This window comes from Pinus tabuliformis, chromosome 6 (genome assembly GCF_031772625.1).
Source record: "Pinus tabuliformis cultivar Carrire ecotype Pingquan chromosome 6, CPIR1, whole genome shotgun sequence".
Taxonomy (NCBI): domain Eukaryota; kingdom Viridiplantae; phylum Streptophyta; class Pinopsida; order Pinales; family Pinaceae; genus Pinus; species Pinus tabuliformis.
In genome coordinates this window covers 1,092,937,730-1,092,962,831 of record NC_142292.1, presented here as the reverse complement: position 1 = coordinate 1,092,962,831, position 25,102 = coordinate 1,092,937,730, and the positions used below count along the sequence as shown (strand labels likewise).

General features: G+C 41.1%; 1 protein-coding gene across 1 annotated transcript in view; it reads left to right on the top strand.

Annotated features, from left to right (window-relative positions):
• OWL1 (DNAJ heat shock N-terminal domain-containing protein) overlaps positions 1–25,102 on the top strand; it is a 405,956-nt gene that overhangs the window by 219,684 nt on the left and 161,170 nt on the right. Inside the window, exon 8 of the mRNA XM_089425106.1 lies at positions 10,103–10,156. Within this exon, the coding sequence (XP_089281232.1) occupies positions 10,103–10,156 (54 nt within the window). The remainder of the gene's footprint in view (positions 1–10,102; positions 10,157–25,102) is intronic.

Genomic DNA, 25,102 nt, shown 5'->3' with positions numbered 1-25,102 from the left:
TGTGAAGACTCCTTCATATGAAGACAGGTTGTCATTAATGATGTAGCATGGAGACTACAGTGAAGCTGTAGATTGACAGAATTCAGTGAAGAAAATGTTGGGAGCAGAGAATAACTACCAAACATATCTAGACAAAATATAGCAGTGGGTTGGAGCCCAGAGGGTTGGTGCCCTGAAGGTTGGAGCCTCAAATAAACACAAGGTAGGTGCCTTGACAAGATAGGGTCGGAGCCCTTGGGGTTGGTGCCTCAGAATTTGAAGGATTGGTGTCCTTGGAGTTGGTGCTCCTAAACACAAGGTTGGTGCTTTGAGAAGATAGGGTTGGAGCCCTAAAGGTTGGAGCCTCACAAAATACCAAGTTGGTGCTTGGCAATAGATTGGAGCCTTATATATATTGTACTTGATTTATTGTAGAGATTATATTAATGAAAGCATTTATTCCTATTGTTCATTTTTGTGTTCTAAATATAAATGATTTAACTCGTAAAAATAACAATTGAAAAGAAATACTGATTCACCCTCCCTTAGTATTTTCAGCAAGGCGAAGCCCTTGATCGATGTCTGTCTAGAATGGACACGATCTTGGCCTTCCAGACCACAAAGTTGGATGCTCTATCCAACCTTTCCTGATCTCTCAACCCATTCACCACCATCTCTTTGCTCTTCTCTGTCAACTCCTCCAAGTCTCTCTACTTCCCGCCTGGAAGTTCTCGGTTCGACTCCTGCTGAGTCTCTCTACTTCCCGTCCGGAAGTCCTCGGTTTGACTCCTGTTGAGTCTCTCTACTTCCCGTCTAGAAGTTTTTGGTATGACTCCTCCGAGTCTCTCTACTTCGAGTCTGGAAGTTCTCTTCTGGACTCCCCGTGAGTTCCAATTTCCCTCGTGGAAATCCTTCTGCCAATCGTCAAGTTGCCCCTCCAATCATATGTGCAACTGCAACACTGATCCAGATTCCTTGGCTAGAAATTCGCCTTGGCAGCAACTCCCCCTACTTTGGTTTTGCCCTGTTAGGTACTGTTCTAACCATAGTACCCCACCAGCTTTGCTCCCGCGAATTGCCCACAACTTCCTTCACCCCAACAACTGAAGGATTGAGCCTCTTAGCTCTGTGCAATCCTGACATTGGAAAAACAACTCCCTCAGCCAACTGTGTCAGCCCTCCCGGCCTATGCGTGAGCCTCTCTCTACCCTCCTTAGCATCTTTGCTGGCCTCTCTCTGGCCCGGACTGATGACGCAGTCCCTCTGCGTAAACCCTTCCTCTGTCGCTTTATGCAAGGATCAACTTTGTCACTCGGGACAGCTGTATCTGCTACAAATGCTCTGCTCAGTTGATGCCTTCAGCTCTCCTGTGATCTGCAACCACGCTCTGATACCATGTTGAATTTTCTAAGTATATACGTTAGAAAATTAATCTGTATTCTGCTGGTTTATTTCTTCTACTTGTAAATTGTGAAAAGTTATTTAAAACATTTAAATACCGAAATAAACACAATACAATCACAACATCTACAGATCATACGCTGAAAGAAAACAAACACACTAGTGACACCGATATTTTTGGACAAATGTCCCCGTAAAAACTCAATGCGGGAAAACCAGTGCAGATATTCTGAAGGTTTATTATTATGCAGTATTTCCTTGAGTACAACTAGGTGCCTAACTGGCTCACCCGACAGAGAAAAATAAATTGCAGCAATACCTCTATATTCGGAAACAGGTATTTAGAAAACTTGTCCCACGAAAACCTCTCTAGCGACTTTGAAGCTCAATGCTGGTCCTTCTGGCCTCTGCGTCAGCCCCGGGACCCTCTACGTCAACCCTCTGAGGCATTGCGCAGCCTCTGGGACCATCAGCGTCACTCCAATAGCCTCTTCGTGGATGACGCAGTCCCTCTGGCCTCTGCGTGTTGGGTGTGGAGCCTGACTATCTTCTGTATTCAAAGTTTTCATCTGGATGTATACCCAAGGAAGACTGTACACCCCTCCATGCGGGGGGGACAAATCCCCCTCGCGGGGATCCGGGGGGGTAAAACCCCCTCCGCTGGGGGGTCCGGGGGGGTAAATCCCCCTCCGTTGGGGGGTCCGGGGGCCAGCGATCGCCCGGCGGGGTTTCGGGGGTAGCGTCCCCGAAGCTAAAAATAGATGTAAAATTACCTAGTAAAAGTCTAGTAATTTCTCGTCAATCTGGGCCGTTCATTAGGCGGATGATCTGACGGTAGAAGTTATGTTTAATTTAGGGTTTTTTGCCCTAGAAGGCAACCCCTCACTATATATGAGGGAATTGTATTGCATCTATGTAGGTCTGTATTCTGAGTGAGGAAGAGAGAGGAGATTGAGAGTGAAGAGGGTGTTACAACGGATCTGCTGTAGGTTGTATCTGTTCAGTTTTCTAGATAATATAAAAAGGAGGACTCGCTGTTTCCATGGATGTAGACGAAACTGGGTGAACCACGTATATCTGTGTCTCTCTTGTTTTATGTGTTTTCTGTGTTTATATTTCTGCAATATTTTATGTGTTTCATTGCTCCGTAATATATAATTTTCTAACAACTGGTATCAGAGCCAAAGGTCTATTTCGCTGATAAACTCGCAAGAGAGAAGGGTTCTTGGTTCGAGTGGGAGCAATGGCGGAAGATGGTAGGTTTAGGGTCGAAAAATTCAATGGCCAAAACTTCTCGCTGTGGAAGATGCAAATGGAAGATTATCTGTATCAGAAAGATCTATACCTACCATTGGGCGGAAAAACAAAGATGCCGACGGGTATGATAGATGAAGAATGGAATCTTCTCGATAGAAAGGCACTCAGAACAATACCACTATGCCTGGCGGCGTCGGTAGCATTTAATATTTCAAAGGAATCGACAACATTGGGTTTAATGTCGGCATTGGCCAAACTATATGAAAAACCCTTAGCCTCAAATAAGGTATTTCTTATGAAGTGTTTATTTAATATGAAGATGTCAGAAGGTGGATTTGTTGCAGACCATTTAAATGATTGTAATACAGTTACAACTCAGTTAAGTTCTGTAGGGGTAAATTTTGATGATGAAGTTAGGGCTTTGTTATTTTTGTGCTCATTGCCAGAAAGTTGGAATGGATTAATTATGGCCATTAGTAACTCTGTCTCTGGATCTAGTACTTTAAAGTTTGATGATGTTGTCAGTGCAATCCTTAGCGAGGAAATGCGATGGAAAAGCTCCGGTGAGACATCAGGTAATGCTTTGACTGTAGAGACTAGGGGAAGAAAAATGGAAAGAGGAAAGAGCCCAAGATATCGCAGTAAGTCAAGAAAAGGTAGATCCAAGTCCAGATCGGTGATAGTGTGCTGGAAATGCGGGAAGAAAGGACACCTGAAGAAAGACTGCAAGGCTCAGAAGGGAAAAGAAGGAGACGCACAACAAGAAAACAATCATGAAGCGAATGTAACAGGTGATGTGTTGCAAGATGCTTTGATTCTTTCATTAGAAAATATAACTGATGCCTGGGTGGTAGATTCAGGGGCCTCATTCCATGCCACACCTGATAGGAAACATTTTCATGATTATGTTCAAGGAGATTTTGGACAGGTTCGATTGGGAGTTGATAAACCCTCTAAAGTCGTTGGAATAGGTACTGTTTTCATAAAACAACAAAATGGAAACTAGTGGCTATTGAAGGTGGTAAGGCATGTTCCAGATCTGAAGAAAAATCTGATTTCAACAGGGCAGTTGGGAGGTGAAGGTTGCGTAAGTACTTTCACAGATAAAACCTGGAAGGTCACTAAAGGATCCTTGGTAATAGCGAAAGGAGGAAAGGTTGGTACATTGTATTTATGCAATGGTATTTCTAATTCTGTTAATGCTTTAACCTCTACAGGAGAAGATACGGCATTGTGGCATCATAGGCTCGGGCACATGAGTGAGAAGGAGATGCAGATTCTTCACTCAAGAAATTTGTTGCCAGGTTTGAAGCATGTTGATTTAAAATTTTGTGAGAATTGTGTTTATTGAAAACAGAAGAGAGTCAGATTCCTTAGAGTTGGGAAAAAAAAGAAGACTGAAAAATTAGAGCTTGTGCATACAGATGTATGGGGACTTTCTCAGGTATCACCTCTTGGTGGCTCTTGTTATTATGTTACTTTTATTGATGATGCAACCATAAAACCCTGGATTTATTGTATTCCAAATAAATCTGATGTATTTGATACTTTCAAGAAATGGAAAGATTTGGTTGAAAATGAGACAGGAAAAAGGTTGAAGTGTCTCAGATCAGATAATGGAGGTTAATATTGTAGCAAAGAGTTTGATAGGTACTGTTAAGAGAATGGAGTTCGTAGATAGAAGATAGTTCCAGGAACACCACAAGAAAATGGCGTGTCAGAAAGGATGAACAGGACAATCATGGAGCATGCAAGGTGCATGAGATTGCATGCAGGCTTGCCTTTACATTTTTGGGCATATGCTGTAGATATTGCTGTTTATCTAATAAACAGAGGGCCTTCAAGTTCCTTGGATGGTGGTATTCCAGAGAAGGCATGGACATGTAAAAAGGTAAACTACTCATTTTTAAAGACTTTTGGTTGTGAAACCTTTGTCCACATTAATAAAAAAAATAGAACAAAGCTTGAGGCAAAATCAAAGAAATGTACGTTTATTGGATATGGTGTTAATGATTTTGGTTATTGCTTATATGATTATGAAAATCACAAAATCATTAGGAATAGAGATGTAATATTCAATGAAAAGGCCTTGTATAAGAATCAGTGGCAGGAAAAGAATAGGAAAAAGAAAACAGAGAATACACAGTGCTTGACGATATCACAAGAAAAGTGATGGTGCCTGAAAATCATAATGATCAACATCCAGAACAACAACCACAACAGCAACAAGCACCTCAAACGCCTGAAAGTGGTGTTAGAAGATCTACTAGGATAAGTAGACCCCCTGAACGATACTCCCCTTCATTATATTATGTATTGTTAACTAATTTTGGTGAACCAGAATGTTATGAAGAAGCAGTGCAGGTAGAAACCAAGAAGAAGTGGGAGCAAGCCATGAAAGAAAAGATGGACTCCTTAGCACATAACGAGACTTAGGACTTAGTTAAGTTGCCTGCAGGTAAAACAACATTGCAGAATAAATGGGTTTACAAGTTGAAGGAAGAATATGGAGGTAGAAAAAGGTATAAAGCTAGACTTGTGGTGAAAGAGTTTGCACAGAAAAATGGTATAGACTTTGATGAGATATTTTCTCCTGTTGTGAAAATGACTTCAATCAGAACTATTTTAAGTCTAGTAGCAGTTGAAGATTTGCATCTTGAGCAGTTAGATGTAAAGACACCCTTTCTCCATGGGGATTTGGAGGAAGAGATATATATGCAGCATCCACAAGGATATGAGGTAAAAGGGAAGGAGAAACTAGTGTGCAGGTTAAAGAAGAGCTTGTATGGCTTAAAACAGGCTCCAAGGCAATGGTATCTAAAATTTGACAGGTTTATGTCTGAACAAGCTTATACTAGATGTCACTCTGACCATTGTGCTTATCTCAAAAAGCAAAATGACGGCAACTATATTATATTGTTATTGTATGTAGATGACATGCTTGTTGCAGGTTCTAACATGCAGGAAATAAATGTGCTCAAAAGGAAATTGGCAAACTCATTTGCAATGAAGGATTTGGGTGCGACAAAACAAATCCTTGGTATGAGAATAACTAGAGACAGGGAGAATTGCAAATTAACATTGTTTCAAAGTGAGTACATAGAAAAGGTGTTGAAAAGGTTTAATATGCAGAATGCAAAACCAGTTGGTATACCTTTGGCTAGCCATTTCAAATTAAGGAAGGAGGCGTGTCCCAAGACTTAGGAAGAAATAACTCATATGTTTAAAGTTCCATATGCATCAACAGTTGGAAGCTTAATGTATGCAATGGTCTGCACAAGGCCTGATATTGCACATGTAGTGGGAGTTGTAAGCAGGTACATGAACAAACCAGGAAAAGAACATTGGATGGTGGTGAAGTGGATTCTCAAGTATTTGAGAGGTACCTCAAATCAAGCATTATGCTTTGGTGGTTCAAACATTGCTTTGCAGGGATATGTTGACGCAGATATGGTAGGTGATAGAGATAACAGGAGGAGCACTATAGGATATGTATTTACTGTAGGTGGAACAACTGGCAGTTGGGATTCAAAAATCCAAAGTGTTGTTGCACTTTCAACAACAGAAGTAGAGTATGTTGCTGCTACAGAGGCTAGTAAAGAAATGATTTGGTTACAAAGGTTTCTGGATGAATTGAGTAAGAAGCAGGAGTTGGGCAGGTTATACAGTGATCGCCAAAGTGCCATACATCTTGCAAAGAACTCTGCATTTCATTCCAAGACTAAACATATACAGCTCAAGTACCATTTCATACGGTCAACATTGGAAGATGGACAGTTGAAGCTGGAAAAGATACACACTAGCCAGGATCCTGCAGACATGTTAACAAAAGTTGTAACCAGGGAGAAACTGAGAATCTGCTCAGTTTCAATTGGTCTTCAATTATGATGAAGAAGATGAGAAACAACCAGGTCCAAAGTGGAGTCATTGTCTAGCAAATGAAGCAGCGGTGGAGTTGCTATAATCGGTCTCCAAGTGGGAGATTGTTGGGTGTGGAGCCTGATTATCTTCTGTATTCAAAGGTTTCAGCTGGATGTATACCCCAGGAAGACGGTACACCCCTCCACGCGGGGGGGACTTGTCCCCCCTGCGAGGGCCCCCGGGGGGGGGGGGGGGGGCGACGCAGGTAAATCCCCCCCGGTTGGGGGGTCCGGGGGCAGCGCCCTCGAAGCTAAAAATAGATGTAAAATTACCTTGTAAAAGTCTAGTAATTTCTAGTCAATCTGGGCCGTTCATTAGGCGGATGATCTGACGGTAGAAGTTATGTTTAATTTAGGGTTTTTTGCTCTAGAAGGCAACCCCTCACTATATATGAGGGAATTGTATTGCATCTATGTAGATCTGTATTCTGAGTGAGGAAGACAGAGGAGATTGAGAGCGAAGAGGGTGTTATAGCGGATCTGCTATAGGTTGTATCTCTTCAATTTGCTAGATAATATAAAAAGGAGGACTGGCTGTTTCTCTGTGGATGTAGCCCAAACTGGGTGAATCACGTATATCTGTGTCTCTTGTTTTATGCGTTTTCTGTGTTTATATTTCTGCAATATTTTATGTGTTCCATTGCTCCGTAATATATAATTTTTTAACACTGCGTTGTCTTTGTTGGGCTCTGTGTGGCCTGAACTGGCTGCTGCTCTGGCTCTCCTTGCTTCTGTGCTGGTCTCTCAGTACTATCTCTACCTCTCTGTCTAGTACTCATTGCCCCTCGCTGCTGATCACTGATTCACTTTTGCTTAGCAACCCCGCTCTAGCAAAATGAATGACTAATCACTCTGGTGTGTTCTCCAACTGACCCTCAAGCCTCTTCTTATACTTTTCTCGTTGGTCCTTCAACTGCCGAAATTAAATCTCTAATGAACGGCTAAGATTAGATTTGGCTTGATCGATGACTTTTGGAACCTTCTAACCCAGTTTTATATTAATACCCATTAATATTTTATTTTTCCTAAGTTTAGACTTAAGAACTCCATTAAATATATTAATTATTTAATATCTCCCAAACCGGGTACAATCTGTCCAAACCATTTTTGGGTCTTGGAGATCTCATGTGCTTTAGTCTCTCCACCAATTTTCATGGCTAGAGCACATCCGATGCTTGGGCTGCCATGTCAATGTTTGCTGGTATAGCTTTATTTTTAGATCTGTTCAAATTTCATACATGATTTGGTGGACTGTTTTAAGGTTAGAGAAAGATGTTGTGGAGAGGCATTTGTGACCACTTTATCCTTTGATGTAATCAAGACTGTTAATGAAGATGAAGGCTGCTGTTCACTCTATTCAATGATTTTTGTTGTTCTTTTTGCTTTATTGGTTGCATCATACACTGATTGCTTTTGAGTCAGTGATGAATTGGCACCTTGATGAGCTTAGCATGCAGCCCCATTTATTATTTTGGTTGATTTAATTGGTTATGTTCATGTATAATATAACTTACTGATTTTTTTCTTTGCATTACAAGGTGTTGGAAAATCATAAAGGCAGAAATATTTTCTTATCTTTGATAATTACTCGTGATGTTCTTCAAATTCTTAATAACTTCTTTGTCTTCTTTTTAACTTCTTAGCCATCAAGCATCTACCAAAACCATAAACATGAAGATCAAGAACACAAAATGTAGGCTCAAGTCAGGGTAAGACCCCTCTTCTAGGGGAAAACTCAAAAAATTCTTCTCTTCTTTCATGAACCACATCAAATGAGACAACCAAGACCTAGGACCAAGAGAAATAACACCCTCCAATCCACCAAGTCAGCCTCCCATGAATCAGGTTAGTTAGGGTCTCAAATCCTTAGTCTTGTTGAGAAGTGTTTCTTAACTTGATCTTGGAAGTTTGACTCAAATCAGGTTAGTTAGGGTCTTGGCCCTCTCTTTCATCTCAGCAATTTTAGGCTTGTTTGGTCTTGTATTTTTCGGCCTTGCAACACTCTAGAAAACTCGCACGTGTGGCATAAAGACAGATATTTCGGCTTCCTTATTTTGACAAGTGTCACTCCTTTATTTTCTTTAGTTCTTTTCTCCTTTTCAAGGCTTCTTCGCTCTTTTTGCTTTCCAAACATCAGATCAAATTCATTGATTGATGCGTCTCCCAATAGGTCGAATGCTTGGCTATTTATAGTTGTTCGAAGTTCCTTTTTGAGGCCGACTTGAAGAGAAAGGCAGGCCGACTTGGTGGTGGAGTATTGCATGACCAAATTACATAAAATAATTTTCTTTCTTTGACACAATGAGCCCAAGAAGATTCTTTTACACCATGACTTAGACTTTGACTCAAGGCACAAACCCTAGAGCACTGAATGGGTGATTTTGACCTAGAAATAAAATAAATAAGCATGAAACCATGCTAATAAATAATTTTTCCTTTACAAATAATTATCCTCTTTTTTTCTTTTGACATTACATCATGACTCAAATTCAATTATGAAGACTGATACTATTTACATTTCTCAACACAAGGTTCTTCTTCGAGTAATGCTTTCACTCCATTTTCCCAAAGAACAAGGCTTTTGGTTTCAGTTGTCTTCATAAAACACATCAAATCACTACTCTGATTTTTATATCTATGCTAATAGGGGATCTTGGTCCAGGACAGATTAGTGATTTGATTTTAAGGATTCCCCCGTCGTGCCGGAGGCGAGTTGGCCTAAAGTGAGAGAAGTGGTCATTGAGGCAATGGTGACAGTTTTGGTTGCCCCAGCGTCTGTAATTCGATGATCTGGACTTATCTTTTGTGCAGATCTTGGAGGTGGTAACTATTCTTGTGTACACATTTTCAACTGTAAATAAACATTGCTGTTCTCACACTGGCTATCCACTTGAATACAGTGCATGGTGGGCTGTCTATTGCTTTATCACTCACTTCCTTATTCATGTTAACATTCACAAGTATGACTGCATGAAACTGTTTCATTAATCTTTTGGGAATAGAATGGGAAGCCACTCATCATTTTTTTTCATATTTTTAAGAAACCACTGAGCAAGCCTTCAGTCGAGGCATTTAAAACTTTGCATGATGAGTACATCTAGTACAAGTTTTCTCTCCCTGCACTTCTAAGTTCTGGCAGTATAGGGCTTACAATGGCCAGAGTAAAATTGTCTATAAAGCATTAAGTGCACCCTGTTTGAATGTTACAAGGCTTAGGCTACTATGGGCTGCTGATGCCAAAAATACCTCTAATTGTTTTCCAAGACTGATAAATAACGACACCCTAGCAACTGCTTATATTTTTTATGTGAACAAAAATAGCAAAACAATAAGGGTTACAGGAGGCCTGTGGCCTGTATTTTGACTTTTGTTTGGTGAAGTTTGAATATCTGCTATCATGAAGTGTAATATTTTGCTCTTATTTTTAAGTGATAATGTCTGTTACTATGCTTCTCAGACTCAAGAAGGGTTTGTTTGCTTACGATTTTTCCCTTTCCAGGTTATTGTATTTGGTACTGAAATGCCGATGAATTTTTGTCATGCAGGGAATTTTCTGGAGATTTGAACTCCACCGTGGTGGTCAAAAATTAATTGTTCCTGTAAGGTTTCCTTTTCTCAAGGATGCTGCATAGACTTTAAAAGAGTCATTATGTTTCCTTTTCCTGCTGTATAGGTTAATTTTGGTTAATATTCATTGAAGATTGATGACTACCCATGTTGTCTTTAATAAGTTGTCCTTTAGCAAGGTAACAGTTATGGTGTGTGAGAACTTTGAATTCACAGCTATTGAGGTGGTGTTCTTCTATCTTGATGCATTAAATATTTGATGCATGGCAGAATTCCTAATGCAACTGAAACACATGGTCATGCCTCACTAATCTATGGCTCCACCAACTTGGTATGTTCGTCATTACTCATTTTTACTTTTATAGGTGAAAAATGAAGAGTAAAGAAGAGTGACTATATCGGACATGTTTCTGAAAAATCTCGCAGGCCTTGGAGAGGGGTACCCTACAAGGCTATTACTACACCTAGAGACAACAATGGGGTAGTGGCCCCCTGTCACCACAGCCAAAATCCTTTGCTCTTTATGGACTTTTACCAATGAGAGGAGTCCCAGTATGAGGTCACCCATGATGGCTATTCTAAGTATAAAGGAATATGATGACCAATGGACTTCAAAGCAATGTTGCACGAAGTGGGGACGTTTTTTGGAAGTGGGGACGCGGAAGCGTGATTTCCCAAATGGTTAGGAAGCGAAGCGTCTCAGAAGTGTCTACTATATATATAATTTATTTTATATTTTTTTGAATTTATGTTAAAAAGAACATCCAAAATACCAAATTAGTTGTAGAAGACATGAAAACATGCATATTTTTACATAAATCAAGATAGATATGGCATCCATTGTACATCAATGATTAATTATTCCAACTTCAACCATCTAGATGCATCGACCATCTAGAATCTAGATTCCTCTTCTCTTGTCTAGTCTTTGCCTCTACTTCGATTCTCTAATGATATTAGTCAACATTGCCCATTTTTTATCAAACGACCTAATCCAAGCCTTATATTATGGTAGAGAAAGCTTAACATGCTTGATCATTGATTTTGACTTGAGTGAAGGGTACATTTTTGCTAACTCCTTGACAAAGAAGTTCAACAATCAATAATACCAACACAGGGGTGTACATATAGGGGTCGATGCTCTTGATTAAATTCCAATCACATTCCCCCATACATGATATAATCCAATGAAATGCCACAATCCCATTGACCCTGAAAACTGTTAAGTCTACTGAATTTTGAATGGGATATGAAATTCTATTTTCTCCATATGAAGTCTGATCAGGTTGGAACCACTCTCAAACATCCTGAGTCATTTCATGGTAAGCATCTAGGGAGCATCAAGGGGCACCTTGGGAGTATTCAAAAAGCATAGTTCCTCACATAACAATTTGAAATTAAAAACAAAAAACAAAGAAAGCCCCGCGGAACCATCCACCTTCTCTCGGATCCACTCGTGATCCATGGCAGATACATGCCCGAACCTACACAGATCCGCTCGTGATCCGCGACAGATACACGCCTGAACCTACACGGATTCTCATCCGATCATTTCTGGATTTGTGGATCAAGCAGTTGGAACTGCGGATCGGGCCCTCGCAAATCCGTTTTTCCAGGAAATGCCAAAAAATGGTGGAACCGCGGATCCGATCTTTGGATCCGCGGGTCTCTTGGAGGATCGGTGGTGAATTCGTACGACACACAATTCCTCCTCCTGATCCTTGGTGGGGGGACAGTTGCTGCAACTATGCTTCATGGGGAAAAGCTCGACTTAAGTACAAGGTTCCAATCACAAAACAGAGGCAACTCGCTTTTCCCAAGAGAGGCCGGATTTATGAGGCACGAGACCTAGGGCTTGATTAGTAGGTTTAGTGTTGGGATGGCCAAAGGTATGTTGAAATTCTGTAGCATGTATAGTAGAATACAATTTTCCTATCTGATAATTACTTCCTAATTATTTTCAAACAATTTTTCTCAGGCCACCGATATCATTGAATAATTACACATATAAAATCTCAACTATAAATGCAGGGGAAACAATAAAGATCATAGAAAGATAGCCATGCAGAATAAACACAATATTTTTATCTTGGGAAACCCAACCTTGGGAGAAAACCCAACAATCTTTTATTGAGGAGAAATTGTCTTTTCAACAAGGTTTACAAATCATAAATTTGCCTAGAAATCTGTGCCAATATTTCAAGTTAAATCACCAGTCAAACTTGGTCAAACCACTACTAGTCAATGTTGGTCAAACTAGTCAAAAGTTAACTTTTTGTGGTGAAGCCCTTGCACATGCGGCCTATGGTCAACCTTCCTTTGGTCAAACTCATATGTGCAAACCTGCAATTGAGCTCTGTAGTCAATGCTGGTCAAATAATTTGTGGTCAAACTTAGTCAAACTTGTTCAAATATTCCACGTGCAACCTAGTTGCACTCGGCTATACAAATTAGTCAATGCTAGTCAAACTCGGTTGTACAGATTCACACATGCGGCCTCTTCAAAATTAGGCAAGATGATGAAGATGAAAGATGAAAGATTTCTCCTTAGCTGAATTTCTCCTCCACTAGAAAGAGATTGAATGAGCTTGCTATGTTGACGAGTGTCTCCTCACATGCTTGTCGATTTATATAGAGCTCTAATGTTGGGCGGATACCCAATAAGAAGCCCCAAAGGTACCCCTTCACTTATTGAGCCTACATCACAGCTCAACACTAGACTATAATTTTTTATTCCAGTAATAGGTGAAAATATGCTCTATAAAAAATAGATCACTCCCTCTCGGAGCAAGCAATGTGACTACCGTGGGCCAATCTCCTCAAGCGAGGCACTAGGGTTAATGCGAGAAAGACTGCCCTAGGCCATTTACCCCTAGCCAAATTAGCATGGGCCCATGGGTGAATGTATCATTCCCCACTAGTCAAATCAGTATGGTCCCATGGGAGAATGTCTGCCCAATGTTGCAAATTGCATAAACATCAACACTCTCTCAGGGAGGGAGACATTATGCATCACACTATGCTTGTCTCTGAAGTATACAAACATTCCCCTAGACAGAGGCTTGGTGAGAATGTCCACAATCTGCTTGTCTGTGGATATGTATTGGAGCTTCAATGCTCCCTTTTGCACCATGTCTCCGATGAAGCGATATTTAATCTCAATGTGCTTCGACCTACCATGAAATACTGGATTCTTCGAAAGCTTGACACAAATTTAATTATCACAATATATCAAGGTCGTCTCTAGCACCTAATCAAATAGTCCCTCAAGAATCTTCCAAAGGCACATTGATTCTTGACTTTTGACGCTTCCTGGGATATACTCCGCTTCTGCTGTATTAAGTGCGACAAAAGTCTACTTCTTGCTAATCCAAGATATCATAGTTGATCCCAAGATGAAGTAGCACCCTGTGTACTCTTTCTATCCACTACGCTATTGACCCAATTAGAATCAATATATCCCTGCAACTTCACTTCACCACTTGAGACATATCTCATACCATATGCAATTGTACCATGCAAGTACCTCAACACATGCTTCACTACAACCCAATGTATATGCCTTGGCTCAACCATAAACTGGGTCAGGGTGTTCATTGCAAAGCAAATATCTGGCCTGGTGTTAACCAGGTACAACAAGGATCCAATCCACTGCTTGTACATAGTATTATCCACCAGATATGAACAGAAGTGGATTCTCTCAACTTCTTCAAATTTGTCACCATAGGTGTAGTCGTAGACTTGTAGTCCATCATAACAAATCTCTTCAAGATCTAAAATGTGTACTTCGCTTGTCCAAAGAAGATCTCACCTGGTCTCTGCCACACCTCCAATCCCAAGAAATAATGCATCAAGCCAAGATTCTTCATCTCGAATTCCAAAGCCAACTCCTTGTTGCACTTGACAATGAGCCTCTTTGCCCCAGTAAGGAACAAATTATCAACAAACAACATTGAGATGAAAGGATCACCATCACCAACCTTGTAGTAAAGGTTAGGATCCGTATCGCTCTTGGTGAGCCCTAAACTCATCAAGTGTCCATCAATCCTAGAATACCATGCCCTGGGTGCTTGCTTGAGTCCATATAAAGCCTTCTTCAATTTGCAAACATGGGACTCCTTCCCATGTATCACAAAGCCCTGAGGTTGCTCTATGTACAATTCCTCCTCAATCAAACCATTAAGGAACATAGTTTTTACATCCATCTGATGTAACCTCCAAGCCATAACTAAAGCAAGAGAGAATAATCCTTATGGAAGTGTACCTGGTGACTAGAGCGAAAGTCTCGTCATAGCCGTATCCCTCTTTCTGGGAGAATTCTCTCACCACATACGTCACTTTGTACTTTTTTATGCTGCCATCTGCAGCATGCTTGATCAAATAGATCCACTTGGAAGTCACTACTGACTTCGCCTCTGGTCTCGAAACTATCTCCCACAATCAATCTCCATATGAGACTCTCTAGACCTTCTGAAGGCTACCTCCTCATCAAAAGTAACATCTTGACTAACCTCAATTTGTCATTGTCTTTGAATGTAGATCTTGTAAGCCTTCGGAGTCTCGTTGTATCCCACAAAAAGTACCCTTCTTCCCAAAAGGTTCTAACTTCTTCCTCTTCTCATTGTGCATGTGGATATATAATGTACAACCAAAGATCCTCAAATGACTGACCTTTGGCTTCATTCCTATGAATGCCTCCTTAGGAGTCTTGTCCTCCAATATCCGGTCAGGACTCCTGTTCAGAACATAAATTCCCATGTTGGATGCCTTTGCCCATAAGACCATTGGTAAATCTTGATCATTAATCATCGCTTTGACAACCTCCATAGTAGACTTGTTCTTCCTTTTCGCAACCCCATTTTGTTGAGGGTTGGAAGGGACTATCCACTCCCTCTTGATCCTTGCCTCTTTGCAGAAATCATTGAAGTCCTTGGAAGTATACTCTTTTCTGTTATCTAACCTCAAACTTCCCTGTCAAGTTCTCTACTTGAGCCTTGAACTCTTGGAACTTGCTGAAGATCTCATCCTCGGTCTTCATCAAGTAGATCCATGTCTTCATGGAGAAATCATCAATGAATGTCACATAGTACAAGAAGCCATCCAAAGATGATACTAGCATCGACCCACATTCATTTGAATGCACTAGATCCAAGGTCCCCTTCAACCTACTATCACTGCTTGCAAAATATTCCTTGGCATTCTTGCTAGGTGCACAACCCCTACAAACATCCTCATGCTCTACTTGGAGCTCTAAAAGACCTGTAACCATCCTCCTTAATGTTGGAAAAGCCTTGTAATGCAGGTGAGCAAATCTCCGATGCCATAACTCACATAAACTGATACTGTCATGTACCAATGCTAGGGATGGATATCCTAATAATATGTACAATCCTCCTTCTCGAACACCAATCACTCTTGTTGAGTCTGTGCTCGAGCCTTTAGGCCATACAAGAACCTAACCATCTACAAATGTAACCATGTAACCTCTATCTTCTACCGTTGAAATAAAGAGCAAGTTCTTCTTAATCTCGGTACACACAAAACATCTCCAATGTGTAGAGAATCTCCAGGCTCAGCTGAAACAATCCCACCAAGGCACCATAGATTTCTTTGGCAATCTTCAACTCAACAACATGTGGAATCAAGTGGTTCTTTATGGAATCTATCAAGATCCTCCTAGCCGTTGCTTCATTCTTCTTATGCTTGGCTTTATCCTCAACATTTTGTTTTTTCTAAGACATTTTCCTTCACATAATTCTAAATCTCATTTTCATCGAAGACAAAGATTATCATGGTCTTCCAAGGTCTGAAATTAGTAGCACCATCCAACCTGTCTTCTACTTTAAGACTCGACGTCATCTTGACAAGAGATCTGAAATCTGTACTAGTTGTTGAATACTAAATTTTGGGGCTAAAATCAATGGTTGATCTTTGTTGATTTGGGGTAGCATCGGATGTGCTCTAGCCATGAAAATTGGTGAAGAGACTAAAGCACATGAGGTCTCCAAGACCCAGAAATGGTTTTGACAGGTTGTACCTAGTTTGGGAGATATTAAAATAATGGGTATTAATATAAAACTGGGTTAGAAGGTTCCAAAAGTCATGGATCAAGTCAAATCTAATATTAGCCGTTGATTAGAGATTTAAATCTCGGCCATTGATGGACCAATGAGAAAAGTATAAGAAGAGGCTTGAGGGTGAGTTGGAGAACACATTGAGGGAGACTAGTCAGTTCGATTTGTGGAGCGGGTTAGCTAAGAAACTCGTACCAGTGGTCTGGAAAGCAGCAAGTACGGAACAGAGAGTCGGGAACAACAACAGAGGACCAACACAGAGGTTGGAGAGGCAAACGCAGAGTCTTTTAGTTAGACGCAGAGACAACAGACTGCGCAGTCACTGGAGGGCCTGCGTGGGTGATGCAGAGAGGCCCAGTGCTGACACTGAGAGGCAAGAGTTGACGCAGATGGTCTAGGAGCTACGCAGAGGTCAGCTAGCCTGACGCTGAGACTGGGAGAAGTGCTAGAGAATTTTCTCTCTGTTGGGTAAGCTGGTTTGGCACCCAGTTGTACTGAAGAATTGCTTAATAATAAAATCCTCCCTTGCTGCACCAGTTTTCTCACATTGGGTTTTTTCGGGAACTGTTGTCCCAAATATCTGTGTCGATGTGTTGATTCTTGTGCATGTGTTTGTTTCTGTATTATGGTGTGATAACTGCAACATAATTTATTTTAATGTTTACTGAAGGATTTTCATAAATAACTTATTAGGAAATAAGTAGGTAAATTAAATCAGTTGTTGCAGTGATAGAATTTTCACAATCGTCTACAAAGATTTGGTACCATGTTGAAATTTTATAACATGTGTAGTAGAATACAATTTTCAAATCCAATAATTACTTCCTAATGATTTTCAAATAGTTTTTCTCATGCCACAGATATCATGAATAATTACGCATAGAAAATCTCAATTGTAAATGTAGCAAAAATAATAAAGATCATAGAAAGACAACCATGCACAATTGACATAATATTTCTATCCCGGAATCCCAACCTTGGGAGAAAATCCAACATTCTTTTCTTGAGGAGAAATTGTCTTTTCAACAAGGTTTACAGATAAGAAATTTGTCTAGAAATTTGTGCCAATATTTCAAGTTAAATCACTAGACAAATTTGGTCAAATTGCTGCTATTCAATGCTAGTCAAACCAGTCAAAAGTGAACTTTTTATAGCCAATCTTCCTGTGGTCAAACCCTTGCATGTGCAACTTATGGTCGACCTTCCCACGGTCAAACTCGCACATGCGAACCTGTGATCAGGCTTTGCAGTCAACACTGGTCAAACAATCCATAGTGAATTGGTCAAACTCGATCAAATAGTTAGGTCAAACTCGGTCAAACAATCCATAGTCAAACTTAGTTAAACTTGGTCAAATCTTCCATAGGTGTGGCTTGGTCAAACTCAACTGTACAGATCAATCAATGTTGGTCAAAATCAACTGTACGGATTGACATGTGTGGCCTCTTCAAGAGCAGAAATGACGATGAAGATGAAAGATGAAAGATTTCTTCTTAACTGAATTTCTCCTCCACTAGAAAAATATTGAATGAGCTTGCTATGTTGATGAGTGTCTCCTCTCATGCTTGTATATTTATATAGAGCTCTAATGTTGGGTGGAGACCCAATAAGAAACCTCAAAGGTGCCCCTTCACTTATTGAGCCTACATTACAAGTCAACATTAGACTAGAATTGTTTATTCCACTAATGAGTGAAAATTCCCATTAAATAAACAAATCAAACCTACTCTATAAAAATTATATGACTCCATCCCGCAACAATCAATGTGATTACCATGGACCAATCTGCTTGAGCCAGACACTAGGGCTAATGGAAGGCCATTCACCCCTAGCCGAATTAGCATGATCTCGTGGGAGAAGGATGCTGCAAACTACAAAAACATCAACAAGGTCAAGGTAAGGAGAAGGGGTGTCCAACAATGATTTTCAACAAGACAGAGGCACTTGAAACCCTCAAATAAGCCCCTAAGTTGACTGAACACCAAACTAGGGTTAGCTAAAGGCTAGTAACTAGGGAAAATAAATTTATTGATGAAATTGAAGTGAATGCCTACCAAAAAAAGTGATTTTGTAGTGGCCAATATCCTCTTGGTATTTAGACTCTCCAACGCCGAAAATTCCTCTCCTAGAAATTCGCACCAAGCCCTAGCTTGACCACTTGGCCTTAAAGGGTCTGATTTAGGTGAAGGCGAAAAAGAGATAAAATCTAAGGATGAGAAATGAGTTTGATCACCAACAAGGTTTGATGAGAAATGAGTTTGATGCCTTATTCATTGGGGGATGGAGTTCATTAGTTGATTGGATGGCTAAAAGTTGCTAAGAAGGAAGGATGACTGATGCCCTAACACCAAAAACCCTAGCGATTACCTATGTAATGGATCAAGAAGTTTCATGGGAGAGCCAATCAAAGTTCACCACTAGAATTATTATTCACATGTTATTCATGAGTAATGCATGTAATAATGATATCTAGATTCTATCTAATAGATTTTCAATAAGTTAGGGCACATTAGAAAACTCTGGATTGAATATATTCCATACATTAGACATAAAGAAAATATTTATCTAACAAAATTCTTTCTTACAAGATAAAATGCATGAAATTTCGTCCATTAATCCAAGACAATAACTCCAAAGTCAAGCGAGTAGCTCCAAATATCAAAATTCATTCGTAGATCTGATTTCCTCCACAAGAGAAAGAGGCCAAAATATCCAAGTCCAAGTGATGATGAGAAATACAATAGTTCTCTCCTTATTTATATCAGGAGTAACATCTATTTTGGCCTAAAATCCCCTAGGACAACATGTTATGTTACAATGATGAGTTGGATCACAAACCGACTCACTAGCTTAGAAAATAAACATGAATATTTGCCCACATGTGTGAGCCATAGGGCAATATATGTTGACGTCATCTACACGTAAGGCTCTCTAGGACATGCATTGAGGGCTAAAGGTGCCATGAGTTGTGTAGGGTCCCTCTAAAATCATGATGTGGAGGTTGGCCTTCACACTTCTTTCAAAATACGAGATTTGGTAGCTTGGGAGGTACTCCAAGCCCTAGGGTTCAGGGTTTGGACTCTGGAGATTGTAGTGCCACAAATGGTTTTGTGGGCTCGGAACCCAAGCATGTGGGCTTTGCACCCCAAGCATGTGGGTGTGGAACCACGAGGCATTTGAGTGATTTGACACATGGAGGTGTTAGATGACCCTTAGAGGAGAAAGGGGTTGCGAAAATCACTCAAATCCGAGCTTTAGAACATGAGATATTAATTTTTGTAAGTCGCTGTTGGGTTTGCACATGAATTGTTCAGGTTGGCTAGAGTTATGATAAGCCTCTTGACAAGTTGGCAAGCCCACAAGGGTAGTTTGATGGAGCTCTTGAGAAAAGTATAAATAGAAGATGATTGTAGAGGCATAAACACACATCCAAGTGCATCATGTATAACAATATATCAATCTAAGGGATCCGCAACTCAAGAAGGAAGGCTGAGGTTGGGTTGGAGGATTGTTTTGAGGGTTGTTCATGTCTGTTTTAGGGGCCGATGCCTCAAGGTACGAATCTGGGTTCTTTCTAGTGTTGTTTGATGTGGCATATGTCTCTATTGTGAGGGCTGCAGGGGTTCTGATCTATTGCAGGGAGGTCGAGCTTGTTTGGAGCAGTTAAAAGAGGCTTGAGACCCTTATTTTGGAGGGCCGCAGGGACATAGCACTTGTGGAAGGTGAGTCGCAATTGTTGGAGGGGTTTTTGGGCAGTTGATGAGGGCTAACCAACGACTGTTAGAAGCCCTAACCAGGCAGCCTCAACCATAACAATATATATTCTAGGAGTAGTCAAAAGGTACGTGTGATTGATGTATGAAAGTTGAGTTGATGCTAGTGGATGTAGTGTCCAGGTTGGACAAGTTGTTTGGTTTGGTATTGGGCATTTGAGGTTTGTTGGAGGGAAGCGTGAACGTGCCCAAATCCGAGCCCTAAGTGCAACACCCTGATGGACTAAGGTGGATGCTAGGAGAGGCAGAGAAGAGGAGCTCAAGGTCTGGCCAACTAGCAGTAGTTTGTCTAGCTCGTGTTCATTGTTGGAGAAGCGACATTTGATAATGATAGGTGACAACCCTCCTACCCTATGTTAGTCTTCATTGGAGCCGCGCAGGAAGAATATAGTGGGAAGAAATGTCCCAAAATGTTGGGAAATCTAAGGAGATGGCATTTAAACGATTTCCCTTATTATGACATTAACTTCTGATGTTTTCATTATTAGTATTAGATCTCTTAATTATCTTTTCTTCTCATCAAGATTAATGCCAAGCAACAAAAGAAGAGAACACAAGATATAGGCACGCTGCCGGGGAAAAACCCCCTTGAGGGGAGAATCCAGTGACAAATTCTTCCTTCAATAGATTCAAAAGATTAGACGGCCATGACCCTCGACTCAAGACTTCCTCCATCCATCAAGACACAATTGAACTGTGGAAGCATCATTGTAATAATATCAACCTGAAGTCACTGTACTAGCACCAATGAGGTCACTTGAGAGCATCGAACAAAGGTCACTGTAATAACCTTTAATTCTGTGAGAGCATACCGAACTGTGGTAGGCATAACACTGATCTGTGAGAGAATGGAGATCATCTTGATGCCCTATCCAAACTCTTTGAAATAGCAACAAAATGTTTTCCTTCATCCGAACTTATATCACCAAAATATGTGCTTTGAAATTCTGATCCGAAAATCTGTGTTACTAATGCGAGTTCCTCATTCCTGTATATATAGTTGTTGAATAGGCCGACATGAGTTGATGAAGAGTTGTGTCACCATAATTAGGCCAACTTGAGAATATTTGCAGGAAGCCAACTTGATGATGGCAGCAAGGAAACTTTGATGGATGGAGGAGTCTTTAGACATTGATTTAGACAATAACCTAAAGCTTGCAATGGAGGCTTGCCCTATACATTTGACCCAAGCATGAAACCCATGCTTTAACAAGTCAAATAAAATAAAATTCTTTTCATTTTCTTTTTACAAATATATTACATTTTGACTTGAAGTACAATAATGAAGACCGAACCTAGTTACATTTTCCAACACTCCCTCTTAACTAGGGAGGTATTCATATTTAGATATAATCAAAGAGGTACATGGAAGATATCAACACATCATCTATGAAGAAGTTGAGGCACTGGACTAGATTCCTGAGCAGGGCAATCTATCCATTGGTCTCTCAACAATTTAGGCACCGCAATGCCACAGACTAGATTTCTGATCAGGGCAATCTATCCGGGTGGGAATAAGATGGACTCAAGCTTTTAACCTCTAGGCCTACTTGCTAACCATCAACCCAAATATCCAGGTGCGTGTCAGAGCTCAACGATGAATGCCACCTTTCCAACTTTGGGACCTAGCCATCAACACAAAATGTCGGTCATATGTCCTCCTAGGCAATGATTTACTCACAAATCCTCAACACTCCTTGATCCAATGGATCAAGGACAAATCTCTCCTGATCAAACTGATCGGTAACCAACATGCTATCAAAATCTTTGAGAAATTTACCTGTACAAACACAACCCCAATCAATAATATAATTTCACATGTAGATAATCAAATACAAACCTCCAGGGTCTTCTAGACAACTTGATGTTGCTTCTCAACTCAGTAGGACTATCAACCGAATCTTTGACAAAAGATTCCTCAATCATACACTTTCCTTTCCTACTCATGTAGCAACATATTCTTCAACTGGATCCAACTTTCCTTCTTTCAGCAACACCGCAAAAATGCATTCTTCAATTTCCTTCTCTCACTCATGGCCTTCACTACTTATGGCAGTTAGTCCTGGTCTAGTGCATGACACATGAAGTAGAGAACCATATCTATCACTCCCTCTTAATCAGAGAGGATCTAATCATTCCTGTACAAAGAATATTCTCAACTATCCTTTTATCCTAGGGAGATTTCATCTAGGCTCCCTCTTAAATTAGGTATTGGTATTGGTATTAGTATTAGGTAGAATAAGAACGAGAACCGAGTATTGGTATTGGAGGATAAGTTGAAGGCGACCAAGATGATACATGGTGGAGTGACCTCATATCTAACGAGGTTGTCTCAAGTTCGAGACAAGCTTGTCGCCAACGGTGTGACTATTGCAGATTCTTAGATGAAGAAGATTGCCTTGAAGGGGTTTACCCCGGAGTGGAAGCCACTCATCAAGGGAATAGTTGCTAGGGACAAGCTGCTAGACTGGAATAGGTTGTGGGACGACTTCATTCAAGAAGAATTGCGAGATGAGGATCTTCATTTGAAGAAGAGGGCTTCTGATGATGATGTAGCACGTGCAACACAAATGAAGGGTAAGCAGAAGAAGGACTTGAGTAAGATCATGTGTTTCAACTGTGGTAAGATGGATCGTTTTTCAACGAGATGTCCAATGAAGAAGAAGGGAGATGACGAGAAGAAGAAAGGGACGCAGGTGTCGCCACTTTTGCCGAGATAAATGATCTCTCTAGGAGATTGGAGAAGGAGGACTTTGCTTTGATATCTCATTTCTCGCAGGGTACCATCGACGAGGCTGCATGGTATGTGGACAATGGAGTGTCGAAGCATATGACAGGGTCACAAGATGTGTTTGAGACTCTAGCTGTGTGGGATTCAATGTTGCACATGGTGTTGGGCGACACGAGTCAGAAACAGATCAGAGGATCGAGAGTTGTGCCATTTACGATGGGAGTCAGGACAGGTGATGTGAGTTCATGTAATGTTTGTACTAGGACTCAGATATAGTGTGATGTCTGTCTCAGTGATTGAGCAGAAGGGGTTTAAGGTCTTGTTTGAGGATGGGAAGGCAGGCCCAAAGGCTCTAGCTCCGCAGGTGTTGTGATTGGAGGTAAGAAATCATGGTCTATACAGGCTGACGGGCAAGCCTATAAATCATGAGAAGAAGAGGAAGAACATGGTATAGGTTCCAGAGAAGCAGGTGCAGGCTTTATAGGAGCAGGTACTTGTTCCAGAGAATAGGGTCTAGGTTCCAGACTCCAGAGGCTTAGAGGGGGTCGAGTTATAGAGGGAGTTTGCAGGATCAGAGGGAGACTTTGTAGCCCAAGAAGAGTGCGTGGCTAGTGGGGAGCAAGGGTGCTTTTACATCTGCCAAGAGGGAATCATGGAAATAATGGAAGACATTTCAGGAGAAGAAGAAGAAGCAGGAGGCTTCCAGTGACAGTGATAGTGACACTTACGAGAGGGGCGTAGTCCCTGCTTCAAGGATTGTTGTAGTTGTGGGCGCTAAGAGTAGGGGGAGTGTTGCGAGCAGTGACAATATTGATGACGAGTTACTTCCTAGTCTTAGAAGTACCTCCCTCGCTAAGAGGGAGTGTTGGGATTTGGTAGCTTGGGAGATACTCCAAGCCCTGGGGTTCAGGGTTTGGAGGTTGGAGTGCCACAAATGGTGTTGTGGGCTTGGAACCCAAGCATGTGGGTTTTGCACCCAAGCTGGTGGGTGTGGAACCATGAGGCATTTGAGTGATTTGACACACGGGGTTGTTAGGGGACCCTTAAAGGAGAAAGGGGTAGTGAAAATCACTCAAATCGGAGCTCTAAAACAGGAGATATTAATTTTTGTATGTGGCTGTTGGGTTTGCACATGAATTGTTTAGGTCGTCTAGAGTTATGATAAGCCTCTTGACAAGTTGGCAAGCCCTACAATAGATCATAACCCCTGTGACCCTTACAATAGAGACATATGCCACATCAAACAACACCAAAAACAACCTACATTTGTCCGTTGAGGACTCGACCTGCCTCTATTCCTACTCGGCCCCTAAAAAAGACATGAACAACCCTCAAAACAATCCTCCTTTCTAGCCCCGGCCTTCCTTCTTGAGCTGCGGCTACCTCAAATTGATATATTGCTATGAATGATGCACTTGGATGTGTGTTTGTGCATTCCAACCTCCCTCGCTAAGAGGGAGTGTTGAGATTTGGTAGCTTGGGAGATACTCCAAGCCCTGGGGTTCAGGGTTTGGAGGTTGGAGTGCCACAAATGGCGTTGTGGGCTTGGAACCCAAGCATGTGGGTTTTGCACCCAAGCTGGTGGGTGTGGAACCATGAGGCATTTGAGTGATTTGACACACGGGGTTGTTAGAGGACCCTTAAAGGAGAAAGGGGTAGTGAAAATCACTCAAATCGGAGCTCTAAAACAGGAGATATTAATTTTTGTATGTGGCTGTTGGGTTTGCACATGAATTGTTTAGGTCGTCTAGAGTTATGATAAGCCTCTTGACAAGTTGGCAAGCCCACAAGGGTAGTTTGATGGAGCCTTTGGGTAAAGTATAAATAGTAGATGATTGTGGAGGCACAAACACACATCCAAGTGCATCATTCATAGCAATATATCAATTTGAGGTAGCCGCAGCTCAAGAAGGAAGGCTGGGGCTAGAAAGGAGGATTGTTTTGAGGGTTGTTCATGTCTTTTTTAGGGGCCGAGTAGGAATAGAGGTAGGTCGAGTCCTCAACGGACAAATGTAGGTTGTTTTTGGTGTTGTTTGATGTGGCATATGTCTCTATTGTAAGGGTCACAGGGTTATGATCTATTGTAGGGAGGCCGATCTTGTTTTGAGCAGTTAAAAGAGTGTGAAGACCCTTGTTTTGGAGGGCTGCAGGGACAAAGCACTTGTGAAAGGTGAGCCGCAGTTTTTGGAGGGGTATTTGGGCAGTTGAAGAGGGCTAACTAGTGGTTGTTAGAAGCCCTAACCAGGTAGCCTCAACCACAACAATATACACCATTCCAAGAACAGTCAAAAGGTATGTGTGATTGATGTATTAAAGTTGCATTGATGCTAGTGGATGTAGTGTCCTAGTTGGACAAGTTGTTTGGTTTGGTATTGGGCATTTAAGGTTTGTTGGAAGGTA